Source organism: Clavelina lepadiformis, chromosome 2, assembly GCF_947623445.1.
Source record: "Clavelina lepadiformis chromosome 2, kaClaLepa1.1, whole genome shotgun sequence".
NCBI lineage: Eukaryota > Metazoa > Chordata > Ascidiacea > Aplousobranchia > Clavelinidae > Clavelina > Clavelina lepadiformis.
In genome coordinates, this window is record NC_135241.1 from 19,458,098 (window position 1) to 19,472,674 (window position 14,577).

At 36.7% G+C, this 14,577-nt stretch overlaps 3 protein-coding genes across 4 annotated transcripts; 2 read left to right on the forward strand and 1 right to left on the reverse strand.

Annotated features, from left to right (window-relative positions):
* Positions 1 to 29: 29 nt before the first annotated feature.
* Positions 30 to 5,401, forward strand: LOC143445197 (sarcosine dehydrogenase, mitochondrial-like). Its single transcript, XM_076944124.1, has 16 exons — positions 30 to 368; positions 537 to 715; positions 852 to 1,031; positions 1,160 to 1,309; positions 1,454 to 1,630; positions 1,770 to 1,899; positions 2,037 to 2,214; positions 2,355 to 2,496; positions 2,634 to 2,852; positions 2,924 to 3,152; positions 3,343 to 3,490; positions 3,669 to 3,773; positions 3,989 to 4,137; positions 4,246 to 4,408; positions 4,485 to 4,592; positions 4,994 to 5,401. Exons 1-16 carry the CDS (start codon positions 47 to 49, stop codon positions 5,181 to 5,183), a joined length of 2,769 nt encoding a protein of 922 aa, XP_076800239.1. The 5' UTR covers positions 30 to 46; the 3' UTR covers positions 5,184 to 5,401.
* A 661-nt stretch (positions 5,402 to 6,062) lies between these two features.
* Positions 6,063 to 8,545, forward strand: LOC143445201 (uncharacterized). Its single transcript, XM_076944130.1, has 6 exons — positions 6,063 to 6,318; positions 6,650 to 6,868; positions 7,616 to 7,711; positions 7,841 to 7,926; positions 8,080 to 8,186; positions 8,257 to 8,545. The coding sequence occupies exons 1-6, from the start codon at positions 6,118 to 6,120 to the stop codon at positions 8,403 to 8,405; spliced, it is 858 nt and encodes a 285-aa protein (XP_076800245.1). The 5' UTR covers positions 6,063 to 6,117; the 3' UTR covers positions 8,406 to 8,545.
* On the reverse strand, positions 8,483 to 12,449 carry LOC143445200 (persulfide dioxygenase ETHE1, mitochondrial-like). 2 transcript variants are annotated; one of them, XM_076944129.1, is made up of 10 exons: positions 12,223 to 12,449; positions 11,357 to 11,747; positions 11,199 to 11,271; positions 10,963 to 11,052; positions 10,737 to 10,791; positions 10,518 to 10,666; positions 10,302 to 10,431; positions 9,934 to 10,023; positions 9,678 to 9,794; positions 8,483 to 9,557 (listed from the first exon to the last, which is right to left on the reverse strand). In XM_076944129.1, exons 2-10 carry the CDS (start codon positions 11,482 to 11,484, stop codon positions 9,463 to 9,465), a joined length of 927 nt encoding a protein of 308 aa, XP_076800244.1. In that variant the 5' UTR covers positions 11,485 to 11,747; positions 12,223 to 12,449; the 3' UTR covers positions 8,483 to 9,462. The 2 variants fall into 2 exon arrangements, with proteins under 2 accessions (XP_076800244.1, XP_076800243.1); XM_076944128.1 differs by having other exon boundaries at positions 11,357 to 12,449.
* Between the last annotated feature and the right edge of the window lie 2,128 nt (positions 12,450 to 14,577).

Here is a 14,577-nt window from a genome sequence, read left to right on the forward strand (position 1 = left end):
TGCTATCTGCTTTTTTGGTGAAGATTGATTGAGAAAAATAGAAGAAATGAGAATGTTTGTTCAATCCAGCTATCTTCCTAGGATTTTACAAAATAAACTCAATCGTTTCACAGTCGTTGCCAGAAATTATTCCAGCTTTGATAAAGCAGATGATGTGACCAGTGATGTTCCTTATGAAAGCTCAATTCATAAGAACAACAAGTCTTTTACCCTGAGCAAAGCCTTACCATCTGAAGCAGACGTGGTAGTGATTGGTGCTGGTAGTGTTGGTTGTAGCACTGCTTATCACTTGTCAAAACTCTATGGCTCAAAAGTGGTTCTTTTGGAGAAGGATAAGATTACTTCGGGCACTACTTGGCACACAGCCGGTATGTGAGCTCTTTTTTTATTACAGCGTTATGTTTTAAGAGACTTTCTTAGAAGAATGCATTTCAATAATAGGTTTTCCTTAAACGCATCAACAAATTGTTAATTTAGTGCTTTTTTAAAGATAGCACTAACCAAGTGTTTATCACTGTCAATTGTAAAAAATACAGGGATACTGTGGAGTTATCGCACGAGTAAAGATGAAACAATGATGCAGTTGCAAACAAGAGAACTTATAAGTGAAATTCTTCCCAAAGAAACTGGTGAGGATGCAGGATGGTTAAAAACTGGAACAATTGGAACCACCAAAACCGCTGAAAGCTTTAAGGATGTTATGCAAAATGCCATTGTATGTTGCTGGTCACCTCTATTTGAACAAAAACTTGTTTTGTAAATATACAGAAATGTTTTATCTGTATTTTCATGCATCTTCTTACCATTTGGTTTACCTATAAAATATATGACTTTATTTTTGATGTAATCAGTTCGCCAAAGCATGCGGTGTAGAGACATATCCGTTAAAGGCACATGAGATTAATGATCTTCATCCACTTCTTAATGTCAACGATGTTTATGGAGCAGTTTATTCCCCTGGAGATGGCACCATGGATCCAGCTACTTATTGTATGGCATATTTGAAAGTCGCTCAAAAACATGGAGCCAAGGTTTGCAGAAAAATGAATAAACAAGTAGTTTAATCTTCTCATGTGTTTAACTAACCCCTGTCAAAAACAAACAGAATGTGATTTAGAAAGTAAATGACTTTATAGCAAAATTCTTTTCATGTTCTCAGGTTTTTGAAAACTGTGCTGTAGTAAACATAACAACAGCTGAAAATGATTTAGGTCAGAAAAAGGTTGTGAATGTTGTTACAGACCAGGGTACAATCAAAACCGACAGAGTTGTCAATTGTGCTGGAGCTTGGTCGCCATATATAGGACAGGTAAACTCTTTCATACTTTTTTTATTTCTACCTTCATGTAAATGTGTTAGTATCAAATGTAGTGTTGTGTGTCAACTATTGTTTAAATGTTTGCCATAATCAGCAGTGCTAAAATATCTTGAAACTATGCATTTTTTGCTGCAGATGATTGGTGTGAGAATACCTCAGCTTACTTTTAAGCATGCTTATGTTGTCACAAAAAGCATTCCAGGAATTCGAAATACTCCGATTGTCAAAGATCATGGAAGTGTGTACATTCGGCCACAAGGAGAGGCTCTTCTGTTTGGAGGATACGAAGCAAATGCGCATCTTGTAGAAAGTGTCAGTCTTTTTTGTTTAAAATACTTAGATGTTAATAGTGAATATTTTTATAATTTATTTTTGATTATCTTTCTGGTTTTTACTCCATATTGAATTTTATAAGTCAGTTCCATTAAATGAATCTATGAACTTCTTCCAGCTGCCTAAAGACTTCGCATTTGGATTATATGACTTAGACTGGGACATTTTTGACCAGCACACAGAAGCAGCGATGAACAGAATACCAGCAATTGCTGATGTTGGGATTCGTTCAACTGTTTGTGGACCAGGTTGCTTTTTTGCAAACCTTGGTTATAGAATTGTGTTAAAGCTTCAAACAACTTTCAAAATTCAAGCACATTTACATTATTGCACTATGACAAAAGAACATCTCACATTATGTAGCATTTGTTTACCATTTTTGCAGAATCATTTACTGTTGATGGCAAACCCAACATGGGAGAATCTGTTGAAGTTCGAGGTTTTTTCATTGGAAGTGGATTTAACAGCGGTGGAATGATGCTTGGTGGTGGAGCTGGCAGACAACTAGCTCACTGGGTCTATCATGGAAGACCTGAGCTTGATTTAATAAATTGTGATATCAGGTTTGGTCAAAAGAACTTCTAATAAAATGGTCACCCTTGCTACAAAAAATGAGCTAAACTTGGTGCTTTTGTACCACCAAGAACTCTTTATTTTAATGATGAAACTTTTGCACTCCATTTTTTGTTGTACTTTATCTTAGGCGTTATCCTGTTCAATTTACCAACCACAATAAATGGCTATTGGAAAAATGCCATGAAAATTTTGCCAAACGTTACAGTGTGGCCTACAAGTATGATCACAGCCTTGGAGGAAGAAATCAAAGGAAGGGAACGCTACATGAGGTTTTTTATTTAATTTTACGCATCAGAACGCCCACCTGTTAAAACCTACCTTTACATTTCATAATTTTTTTGTTATGGTTCTTAAAAGTTGTTTGTTTGTATAGAAATGATCGTTTTTATTGTGTTTATCTCTTAAGATTCATGCCAGCCAAGGCGCTCTCTTTGGGTGTAAAGCAGGATGTGAACGCCCTGCATACTATGTTACAAATGATAAAGGGATAGCCCAAGCTAGATTGAATGTTCTCGAGTATGATTTTTATGGTAATTACGGATACCAGCGGCACAACCTTTACGAATACCATGAGCAAGTTCTCAAGGATTGCACGTATGAATTTCCTGAAGAGAGTCATCGCCTTGTAAGTATTTAGCCTTAATTAGATAAATTTCTTACTTGATTGAAAGTCAGCTTTAAGTAACATCTTTTCAGATAGGACAGGAATGTTTAACATGCCGAACATCTGCTGTTTTATTTGACTCGTCTCACATGGCAAAATATTGCTTGACTGGACCTGATGCTGAAAAAGCTATTACGAGATTGCTGTCACGTGACATGACAAGATACCCTGATGGTCGATTTGTTTATGCGTTGATGTTGAACAAAGCTGGAGGAATTGAAAGTGACGTGGTGTGTACTCGTATCCGGAACAACAATGGAGGTACACCAGTAAATTACATTACGATTATGTTGAGTTCGTCTGAAAACAGTTTGCATAGTGATAGTATTTTAAACAATTTTCTAGCAAAATAAGTAAAATATAAATTCCAATTCCATTTTTACTCATATCATATAGTCAATAATATAATGCCACACTATAGTTAATGACTCAGTAAAGTTCATTTTGCAAGAGCCCGGTTATTACATTACTGGAGCATCATCCGCATATCAATTCATCGATAGTCATATGCAACAACTAATATATGATGAATCACTGCGTTGCAACGTTGAAAATTTCACTGAACAGCGAGCAATCCTCAGCTTGCAAGGTCCTAAAAGGTCAGGTTTTTTCATTACATTTCATACAGTATTCTAGATGTCCATTCAGGATATAACATATAACTAAATGGTCAAAGCAGAGAAAGTGATAGTTACCACACAGTATGTTGCAGTCTACTATTGCTTTGTCAGTTGGGCTATAAAAATAAGTCACGTTATCATTTCATGACTCCTTCAGTGCTAGTCTGCTACAGCCGCTGATCGATACATTTTCACTGGATGATTTAAAGTATGGAGATTGGAAAGGAGCATCTGTGGCAGGAAAACCGGTAATAGTTGCAAGGTCAGTATGCTTTTTATCTAGCTCATGCTCTGTAATACCTTATACATGACATTTTCATGCAAAACAATAACTTCAAAAAAGTATGTTGAAAACGCAATATTCCTTTAAAAATATATTGCAGCAAGCTTCTGGTTGAACTTTTTCCCAAAAGGGTAATCTGTCCACGCTTATTTTTTACATCTGTACACTCCTTTAATATCACATATTTCCGTTAGGTTGTCGTTTGTCGGAGAACTTGGCTTTGAATGTCACTGTGACAGCAAGCATACCAAGGTTGTGTATGAAGCCATCATGCAAGATGCTGACAAACACGAAGTCCGTCCAGCTGGTTACAGAGCATTGGATTCGCTTAGCACTGAAATTGGTACCCCAATGCTGAATTTGTTGTCAGGCGTATATAAGCAAGCTCATGTGGGGTTAGTCATCTGGTAGCAGGCTGGATTGACAACCCTGAAACTTTGCTTTGTGTCAGGTTTTCATCATTGGCCCCACACCATAAGCAGGGGTGATAACCCAGTCCAGGCGAGGCTCACAAAACTCTGTGATCAATCACGTGCGTACCTTGGCAGCGAAGAAATTTATAAATTACGCGAACAGCCACTGAGCAAAAAATTGGCCTGTTTCACTGTCGATACGTGAGTGACACGATGTCACATTTTTCCGTTATTTTTGTTTGATGATGATTTTGATTATTTTTATCTTTGTGTTCAGAGACGTCCCGCTTTATGGTCACGAGATAATCTGGCGAAATGACGAGATAGTTGGTTACCTTAGCACTGCTGACTATGCATATGCTTTAGGTTGCAATATTGGATTTGGGTAAGTTGTTCAAAAAACCCTTTGTAAGATTTATAAGCATTACAACCCTGGATATCCTTGCAGAGTTGTAAACGGGCCTAACATTATTAAACTAAATCCAACACGAACCTAAATTTTATTTGAAGACGGAAAGTTAAATTTGCTAAATCAAAGTCATCTTTTGATGCCATTCTTCGTCTGTCATCCTCATTTAACTTGTGCTCTGCGGGAGGATTTTAGCACTTTGCTCGCATGCACATGTGTCCAAAGAAAGTGAAATTACGATGCAAATGTGACAGAAAGTGATATTTTTTAAACTTTGGTCCGAGCCGGCCCCGAAAAACCCGACTCGACTTATTACAACTCTGTATCCATGACCCATCCATAGGTAAAAATTCAAGGTGCCACTTGGGTTTTGGCAGATACGTCAAGCTTCCTTCCATCAGTGATCAGCTGATTTTAGAAGGAAACTACAAAATTGAAAGAATGGGAGAGTGTTATCCGACAAAAGCTCACATCAGCAGTCCATTTGATCCCTCATTCAAGAGGATGACGGGAAAATATTCTGCGTGGGAACAAAATATGCTCCTGTCAGCTTTACAAAATATGTAGAAGCTCTTTTGAAGTAATTAAGTGGAGGTGCATCAGATGCTGGTCTACTTGTACAGCGATTTTGCACCGAATGTTTTTCAACGTGTAATTGCGTCAAATTGAGCAGTACGTTGCCATGGTGTACATCAAAGTGTGCTATATAATTTTACTTCTATGCAAATTTGAGTAATTGTTTTCAATAAAGACAGACAATATAAATAATTACCCGTACCATTTAACAAAGGTGTTAGGCCCAAGTCACACGTGTTGTTATTCATACCGATAAAACATCACATTTAGCAAAAGGTATATGCCTATTGTTTCAGCCAACGATCAATTGCGTTAATTTATGACTGTATACTTCCCTAAACAATTCTGGACGTTGATAATTTTTGAGTTCGAAGTCTCTTCTGGAATTGTCAAGCATGGGCATGTGGAGACAGTTTCTGTCAAATACTAAGTAAAGGAGGACGTTCAGAAACAGATTTAACATACAGGCAACAATGTAGTTACGTCAACCGTGAACGGACGTCTTTACCAAGTGCCCTATTTCGCTCAGTCAAAACGTATTGCAGCAATCAGCATATTTAGGAAACAACGAGCTAATCAATTTTTCAATCACTTTGTTTACAAGCGAAAAATTGCTTTCTCCATGGTCACCTGCAGAAATGGGGCTTCGTGAGATGAAAGCGAAATAGGAGGAAATATGATGTGCTTTTCCTTAAGACACCGGGCTGACACATAGACAGTAGCCTATTATTTATTGTTTATAAGTTATACTGTGATGCTTTTTTTGTAAAAAGTCGTAGCTAGGTAATGAAGAATACTTTCTATATGACTTGCAATGCATTACACAAATGACTTAAATCGGATCAGCGAAATTTTGTGAAGGTTGTGAGAATAAGTTTGTTGCGACGTTGTCATTGCAGAAGCTGACAGTGAAACTAGCATTGGCATGGCTGAATTAACTCCATTTTTTTTGTTATTTCTGGTGGCTTTGAATCTTCTCATTTTGAAAGGATTAGCAGAAGGTCCACAAAAAGTCAATGAGCAGGTCTCGGGCAATGACGATGATATTATCTTTGAACCGCTTCCGCCACCTCTCCTATCAGAAAAAGGAGACAAAGAAAGCATAATCATTATAGAAGATAGCAACGTAGGTTATACCTTAAACGTACATTTTAGTAATGTAAAGCAGTAAAATCTTTCCGGGAACGTAGGCTTCATCTATAGTAGGCTACACTGCCAAAATGTTAGTTTGACAGTTTATGTGTAGGAAGTAGTTCACTAAGTAAGATGTTTTCTTTTACCTTGTAATTTGCAACCTTGACCTTAACAGCCAATGGTTTAGATTCGAATAGGTATCTGCCAGTAATCCTATACAGTAAGCTATACGTAACATGTTACAAGTCATCCAAATATAAGGTTTTTCAAGGCTGTTGTTAGTTGTGGCTTATACCATTAAAAAACGTGTTTTGAAATGGCAGGTGAACGAGACGACAGAAGTTGATGACGTCACTGACGTAAATCAAGAATATACGCGGTGCATGGAAACAATAATCCAACACGAGGGTTACGAAGAAGAGCTCTGTCCATACAACAGATATGGAGCCCCGGGCATTCCAGGTTTGCACGGATTACCTGGTATTCCTGGATTACCAGGTCGGAAAGGAGACGCTGGAGATTGCGAGGACTGTGTTCAAGATGTTCGTTTATGATATGCTTAGCTGTAAAGTTTACTTGTTAACATCCATCTTTTAGCTAGTAGTGGCTTTAGGGTGGCTCTTGTCTCGGCTCCCCTTCAAAAGCCCCCTATTTCTGTATAAGCGCTCTAAAAAAACAAACATTGCATACGAATATTATTGTTAACTAGTCGCACTTTTTCAGGACAGGAGTCATCCACTGGTTCATGCTAAGTAGCTGTATGAACTGTGTTTAAAATACGGGAAGCTTGTGTTAATCGAACCTCCGTGTGAATGGCTTCCCTCCTGCTTTGAGATTACTTTCATGTAGCTTGATGTTCAAACGCTCACGTGATTTAAGACATCTTGCCAAGACGAAAAAAAGTTGGGTTCTCTGCTGGTAAACCTCTGCGGTACATTAGGCACTCAATAGCAACAAAGAAATGAAGGGTGTGAGTTCTTAAGAGCCATAAAACAAAATTTAGTGGGACATGATCTGAAAAGATATGCCCAAACAAATCTCAAGCAGTTTCTTTTTGAATGAAAAGCAAATTTTTATGCATTTTAAACCATGTAAACTCAAAATTTTCCGAGGGAGCTTACCCCTGGAACCCTCTAGGATAGATTGCTACGTCTTTTGTAATTTTGGGGCTCCCAAGCTTAAGCCGCGCCATACCTCGCCTCGCCCGTCTAAACCTAAGGCTACCACTGCCTTTACCTAAAATATCAATATAATTTTTGAGTCTTTCTCTAGTCATGTGTTTTTATCAGGATGATATGTACGTACCCAACATGAAGCAATGCGCATGGAACATGTACAACTTTGCATTGAGCGTTGGTCCGGTTCAGACTTGCTCTTTTATTAAGGTAAATTTAAACATTTATCAGACAAATTATCTGTTCATAAAATGTCCCAATTAAAAAATCTGCGATTTAATGCTACGATTGATGATAATATTACCGAGAATATATCCCAGTAGTTTACTCTGTTTACAGAAAAAGAAGTCGACAGTTTTAATGGTAGAATGGCACGGTGCTACGCGATTGAAATGTTCACAGACGGAATCGTGCTGCAGCAGATGGTAGGCCGACGTTATTTTACAAATGCCCTTTCGGCTACAGCAATATGCAGTCTTAGCTGTTGTAAAAGTGAAGCAGTAAATATCTTAAGGAAAGACATGTGAGTTAAACATACACCTTACACAAAATAAGAGGAAGTATTTATTATACGACAGGTATTTTTTGTTTGACGGAAGCGAGTGCTTGGATCCCCAGCCAATTGACGCCATCATTTTCCTAAGCACGGCGGACGAGGTTTTAAACTTCTACAAAACAATGAGCAGTACGTTTGAGTCTACCTTCAGCTTTTTTAAGATAAGTTGTTAATTGTTTTATTGAACGCTTATTCACAGTCGTTGGAAGTTGTCGTGGACTGTCACCTGGGGTGCATGACGTCACTCTTTGGGTCGGGGAATGCAACGGTGGGTATGAGCGCGGCTTGGTGAGAACAGGGTGGAATTCCTCCTCCAGGATCATAATAAGGGAACTCCCTTATCACTGACTGCGAAGAGAGTTTCCCCAAACTAACCGTTCTGTAATAGTCTTACAATTTACATCATTCTGCTTCTCGAGGAAATGTACAGAGTTCAGTATTTCATTGCTTTTTTCTGACAAAGAAATAAATGCCAAAAGAAATTACAAGAGCGACGTTTAAAGAAGTTTGCGAAGTAAAATGCATATAACAAACAAATATGTAGAACAGTACATTGTACGTAAGTCTGGGAACAAGTGCGCTACGTGGCACAACGAGAAATTTATACATTTCTTTGCAAAACAGCAATCATAGACTGATATCGCACGCAGATACCATGGTATACACTTCCAAAGAGAAAAACACTGCAGGAGTAAGTTATCCTTACACCATAGAAAAAACGTATTGATTTACATGAGCAACTCAAATCATGGGTCAAAAAATTGGCCAGCGTCTGTTATTTGGTAATACTAAAAGCAGTCGGTAAACTGTGTGACCAAATTTAAGGAAAAATTGTTCGGATGTCTTTGTACAGATACGAAAGCGCAGAGAAAACACTAAAAAAAGCAAATGTACAAGCAGACTAAATTATTTATTGGCTAACAAAGACACAAACAAGTTGGATCCCATTAAAATTACTAAAAACTTGTGGTGATGCAAGTAGATTGACATATAAATGGTACTTCTTCGTAATTTTATTATACTGCATGCGACATGGACATTTGCTAATACAGTCATTAATGGGAAACACTTCATTTTCAGGTAGTACATTTAACTTTATGCAAATATGATACACCAGGTTGTTATTTAATAAAGAAAATACAATCTCACCTTGAGAGATGCATTTAATCATTGGCTACAAGTTAAGGTACCAGTATACCTACACTTCAAAAATTCTCTATTTGCAGTGTGGCCTCTCTGCCAACGCCAATGATACACAATAGGATGATCCGAGGGCAAAATAAGATTTGAAGTAGATCTCTGAGTAATGATTAACCAGCACCAGATCCAGGTTATTATAAGTCGATCTATTTTTAGCAGCAGGAATGTGGAGCCATTTTTGATTGAACTCTCCCATATACGAAAGTCAGTGGTTGCCCATATGGCTTAAAACGTCTTCAGAACCTAGAATCGCTTCCTTACTTATTTCACCGCATTTGAGGTTTGCTGGGAGAGATTTATCTGCACAACAAGGTTCATTGATGTCAAACTTGGGCATATAATCTTTATTATCACAGCGATGGTTATTAAATGAAAACAACAAATTTGCAAGACACAAATAAGACATATTAGTGTTGCTACCTATCAACTTCGGATAAGCCAAATCTAGTTCTTTCATAAATTGAACAAATTTCTCTTTATCCAGAGTCAATCGTGGGTTGAATTTTTTCTCTTCGGCAACAGTTGTTCGAGAAAAACCTTAATTGCAAATAATGTCATAAAAAGAAAACATGTTGCAGTGCTCAGCAACGGTTAAAAGTGCAAACAAAAGAATGTAAAAAGGAACCTTTATTTGAAATTGTTGATTTAATAATTAACCAAGTTGTTACAGCCATACCTCTATAATCGTGTCCTGGGTAAAGATAAAAATGATCAGGAAGTGTGAAAATCTTTCGCCAGACAGATTCATAAAGTTTTCCTGAATCTCCTGTTAAAATACACACAATGAGACTTCAGGATATTTACTTTCCATTTGAAGCCATTGCATATAACTTATAACGTTGCATTCACATTTCTGTATAACAGAAAAACATTTGTTGTTGCACAAATGAAGCATAAACTTATTCAACTAGTTATCATTGGTGCACTAGTGATTATGCCTAAGGGCAATGCAATTTCATATGTTTGACACCAACAATATAAATCTTATGGTACCAGGTATTTTGAAATTGCATTACACGACAACAAATAAAAGTTTCTGGTAACCTTCTTGAAAATCGGTTCTACCACAAGCTCTGATAAGCAAGGCATCTCCTGTGAATGCCATTGCATGCTGAGGGAGGACGTATGTCATGCATCCACCAGTGTGTCCTGGAGTGGAGAGGCATTTTATGCACTACAAAGTATCAATTTAATCAAAACTTCATTTCAGTGAATCCACATATTGTTTTACAATGTGACGCTGCAACAGTGGAACTGAACCTGGTTTCCAAACTTAAATTCAGCACCGTCTTCCAAATGAATATCGGCTTTTGCTCCTGAAGATTTTGATATCACCGACTTGAAGCGCGGTAGCAGTTCTTTTAACTTGCCTGTCCCAGTGACATGATCAGCATGAACATGGGTGTTCACTATAATACAAATAACCTTCATAACACTATTACCAGATAACAAATTATTTAATATCACACACTGACTAACATCCATAAATAATATCCAATTCCATTTCTTCGGCCACTTTTACATCTCTGTCAACCTACATATAAAACATGGAAAAGTTTTTAATAGGTTAAAATTGGAATACTACAACATCACAAAAAACTGTTCAGCCCTGATAATGTTTAACAAGTGAACTTCATAAGAAAATAAGAAGGGTTCTAAAAAAGGCTTCTGATATCAATGTTGTAACTTATGAGAAAACTTTTACCATTTCATATACAGGGTCAATAAGAATTGCTGCTCGAGTTTCTGGACATCCCAACAAATATGTATAAGTGTATGTTTCACCATCAAACATCTAAAACAAATGCTAGGCTTTATAACTTGGCTTACATTTATTGGTGTTCATGATAATTCTGCTGACAGTAATCCTATCCTGTCTACAGACTGCAATCCAAATATACAAAAACAAAACAATGTCTACAAACATCAAAAAAATGTCACCTGACGAAATATTACACTCTCATGTTCAGCAACTCGTTTGGCATCATCATGAACATGTCTTACATGGGTACACCTAACAAGAACAAATTTAAGTCACATGCAAAAAAAAATTCATGTTCCATTATGGTAAACTGACATGTGGACAAATGTTGTAACACCTTAAATCAAGTTGTCCATCAAGTGTTCTTTTGTTTGAATTAGTGCTCCCAATTGTTGACTGCAAGTTAGCTGCAACAGGGCGACGACAATACCTTATGCTATGCTTTAGAATTCCTAACATTTTCATAATCTAATCAAAAGAAAAACGTTTGAAGCTAAAACAAACTTTTACTGTACTTTCTAACTGTCTTCTATCAAAAGTATAACAAATTTTGTAATGACTAACAAGATGTTTTAAATGCTTTTGTTACCAAACAAACTGAAATGCTGCTGCATTAATAGAAACATGTCGTGAATGAAATTATAAAACTGGTTCTACAGTAATATCTGCATTATACATAGGATACGGTAGCCTACTGAAGAGAGGGACAAGTCCAAAAACAAGTCGGCCTAAAATCAAAGAGTATAGTTGTCAGTAAATACACTGGAAAGGATTTGTACTTTTACGTAGTGGTCTAGTAGTTATTGACATGAATAAGTAGAATAAAACACAAATTTATCAATTAATTCTGATGAAGATGGTGGTTGTTATTACGTCAAATAAAAAGAAGCAACAGGGACAACCCAGGTGTTAGGATTAAGCACTCCTATAAATAGAATGTTTCATGGGACAGACGAGTAAAGAATAATACTAATAGGTATAATTATAGCATACTTAAGTGTATAACAGGAACATTTTGCGTTAAATTGGCCTAAACTAGCTTATCATAGATGTATTTGTATTGGTTAATATAGATGCTAACTTACAGTAGGTTACAGTTCAGTCTTGTTCAGTTCATTTATATACCCTGTATTTACAAGTAGGTGAATCTATGCATAACTGTATGCATATCTGTTAAAACAGTAAGCAAAAAATCGAACGTACAGAAGGCACAGTCAGTTCAACAGTTTGGTTGTCTATTGCAGAATTGTCAAGTTGTCTGTCTCCGTCAACGTTCTGTTACAGCAAGAAGTGAAGAAAAAAGTCCATTGATTCTTAATCGCTCTGATGGCTTTACCGTAGATCTAGTTAAGTAATCAACCTCAAACATAAACAATAGGCAAGTCCGCATACCGACATATTACAACTTTCGGCAACAACCAGTGAGCGTCTACCATCACCTCTGCAGAGCTCGGTAGCTTTAATCACGTCCACACACCAATTTTCTCCAATCAGCTGTAAACAAAATCACGTGAACCTTTTTACGCATGGCTAAGCACAAGTTGTGAGTCGCTAAAAGTGATCGTTAGTTGGCCCAAAAGAGTCATTTTAATACGCTATGGCTACTCTTGCCTCATGAGGTTGACGCACAGATGGTCGGATTTAATACTGATTTAAGATACATCCAAATTACGTAAGTCTAGCTGCTGGTGCCATGCTATGGGTTCTAAGCAGTAGTGCAGTATAGTCTTACCCCACATTACCGGTGGCCGTAGCCAGGGCCCGATCAGCCAACCGGGAGTTCGGGAAATTTCTGACCGATGCTGGGAATTGACCAAAACATTTTATCTTTTGAGACTGTGTTGCACTTTGTCAAATTTTTTCTTCTTTGTCCGGGAGCACATGTATGAAGGCTAGTATAGACCCAAAAGGTGGATTTAGCAAATGGATGAAAAGTGTGGTGTATGTGGTCTATACTCTATAGTACTCTATGAACTATAACAGAGGTTACAAAATAGTTCAATTGACTACCCGCTGTGATGAAGTATAAGGAAATGTCTGTTGTGGTTAGTTTGTTAAGCTGAAACGAAAACAATTCCTTGATCTTACAAGATTGTAAAAAGTATTTGCATGCATATAACTTTTACAAACTTAAGCTCAAACCAGAGCCCGACCAGAAAAGCCTGGCCGGGACTTTCATCTCTGGGTTGGACATAAACTATCCGTTTACAACTACGTAACGTGACGATTAAGAATGAACTTTGTTTACGTCGCCTATCAATGACATACAGTAACGTCTACCTATTTTATTTACAGTTTTGCTTTTGCGTCACTTCTGAGACAGAATTATGACATAAATTCAAAATAAATTGTCTGTATCAGCACTTTCAACGGGAATTAGAAAAATTGATGTACACAAACCGTCAATGGAGTGGAATAGGCTACCTATGCATCATGGCAAAAAATGAACTTTTATTAGAGTTAAGCTGCGAGAGAACTTAAAAGTTGATAAGTATTTAACAACATTTAAAAAACGTAAGTTTTTATATTCGAACTATATGATTTTCGTAGACGAATATATATTGAAGGTAATTTTGAAAACAATGTATGAGCTATAACTAGCCAAATACACTCGGCTTTTTCTGAAATAGCTAGGTCAACTATTTCTTATTTATAAAACTTGTTTTGGGTTTGGGCCGTTCTACTTTAAAAATCCCGAACTGTTTTAGTTTGCTAATCCGCCCCTGGCCCTAGCCCGTAGGGATGCGCCAAATCTAAAAGGACGGATTTGTCAAAATACAAATAATAGATTTTAATATTCGTACAAACCCTAATCTGCGAACATTGCTCACTGCACATAATCAAAGTTAAAATTAAATCCCACCTGCAAAAATGATCAAAACGAACCCGTTTGGGTTTGGAGGGTTTCAGCATACATTTTTGCATTGGTATCTGAGATTCCCGTATACGATGTTTAGATGTTTTTCTTTTAAAGAACCTTTACGGAATTATTTCATGGAAAATGCTTGATGAAATGTAAGTGAAATATGAATAAATATGTTCAGCATGAGTCATTAACATTTCGAATAAAGCAAATTTTTATCGGTTAATAGCTGAAATTTATTATTCTAACTTACGCCAGTAAACTTAAATAATTTGTATTTTATTTCTTGATTATTTAATATATTTCTATTAGCTTGTTGAAATTTTGTTTTTTGTCTGTTCATTATTGCGAAGTAGGACATTTGTTTCACAATGAAAACTTTAGCCTAGCCCTAAAAGAAACAGCAAAAGCCTCTTTCTAGAAAGCTGAGAAATTCTAACATCACTCCAAGTAAAATAAAAAAGCTTTCTCGTTGAAGACATGCACAGTATTTTGTTTCTACTGTGCTTGTTTTTTACGCAACACGCATCAAATTATTTGGTTTGTGGCAAATTTTAATAAACAAAGTGGGGCTAAGTGACTAAAAACTAAAAGACAAAGTCCACTACAAAACCTGAATGTAGCATATTAATTGCTCTTAAATAATATAATGATATTGCATAAATTTTGAAAGTATAGTCCTATTGCATAAATTT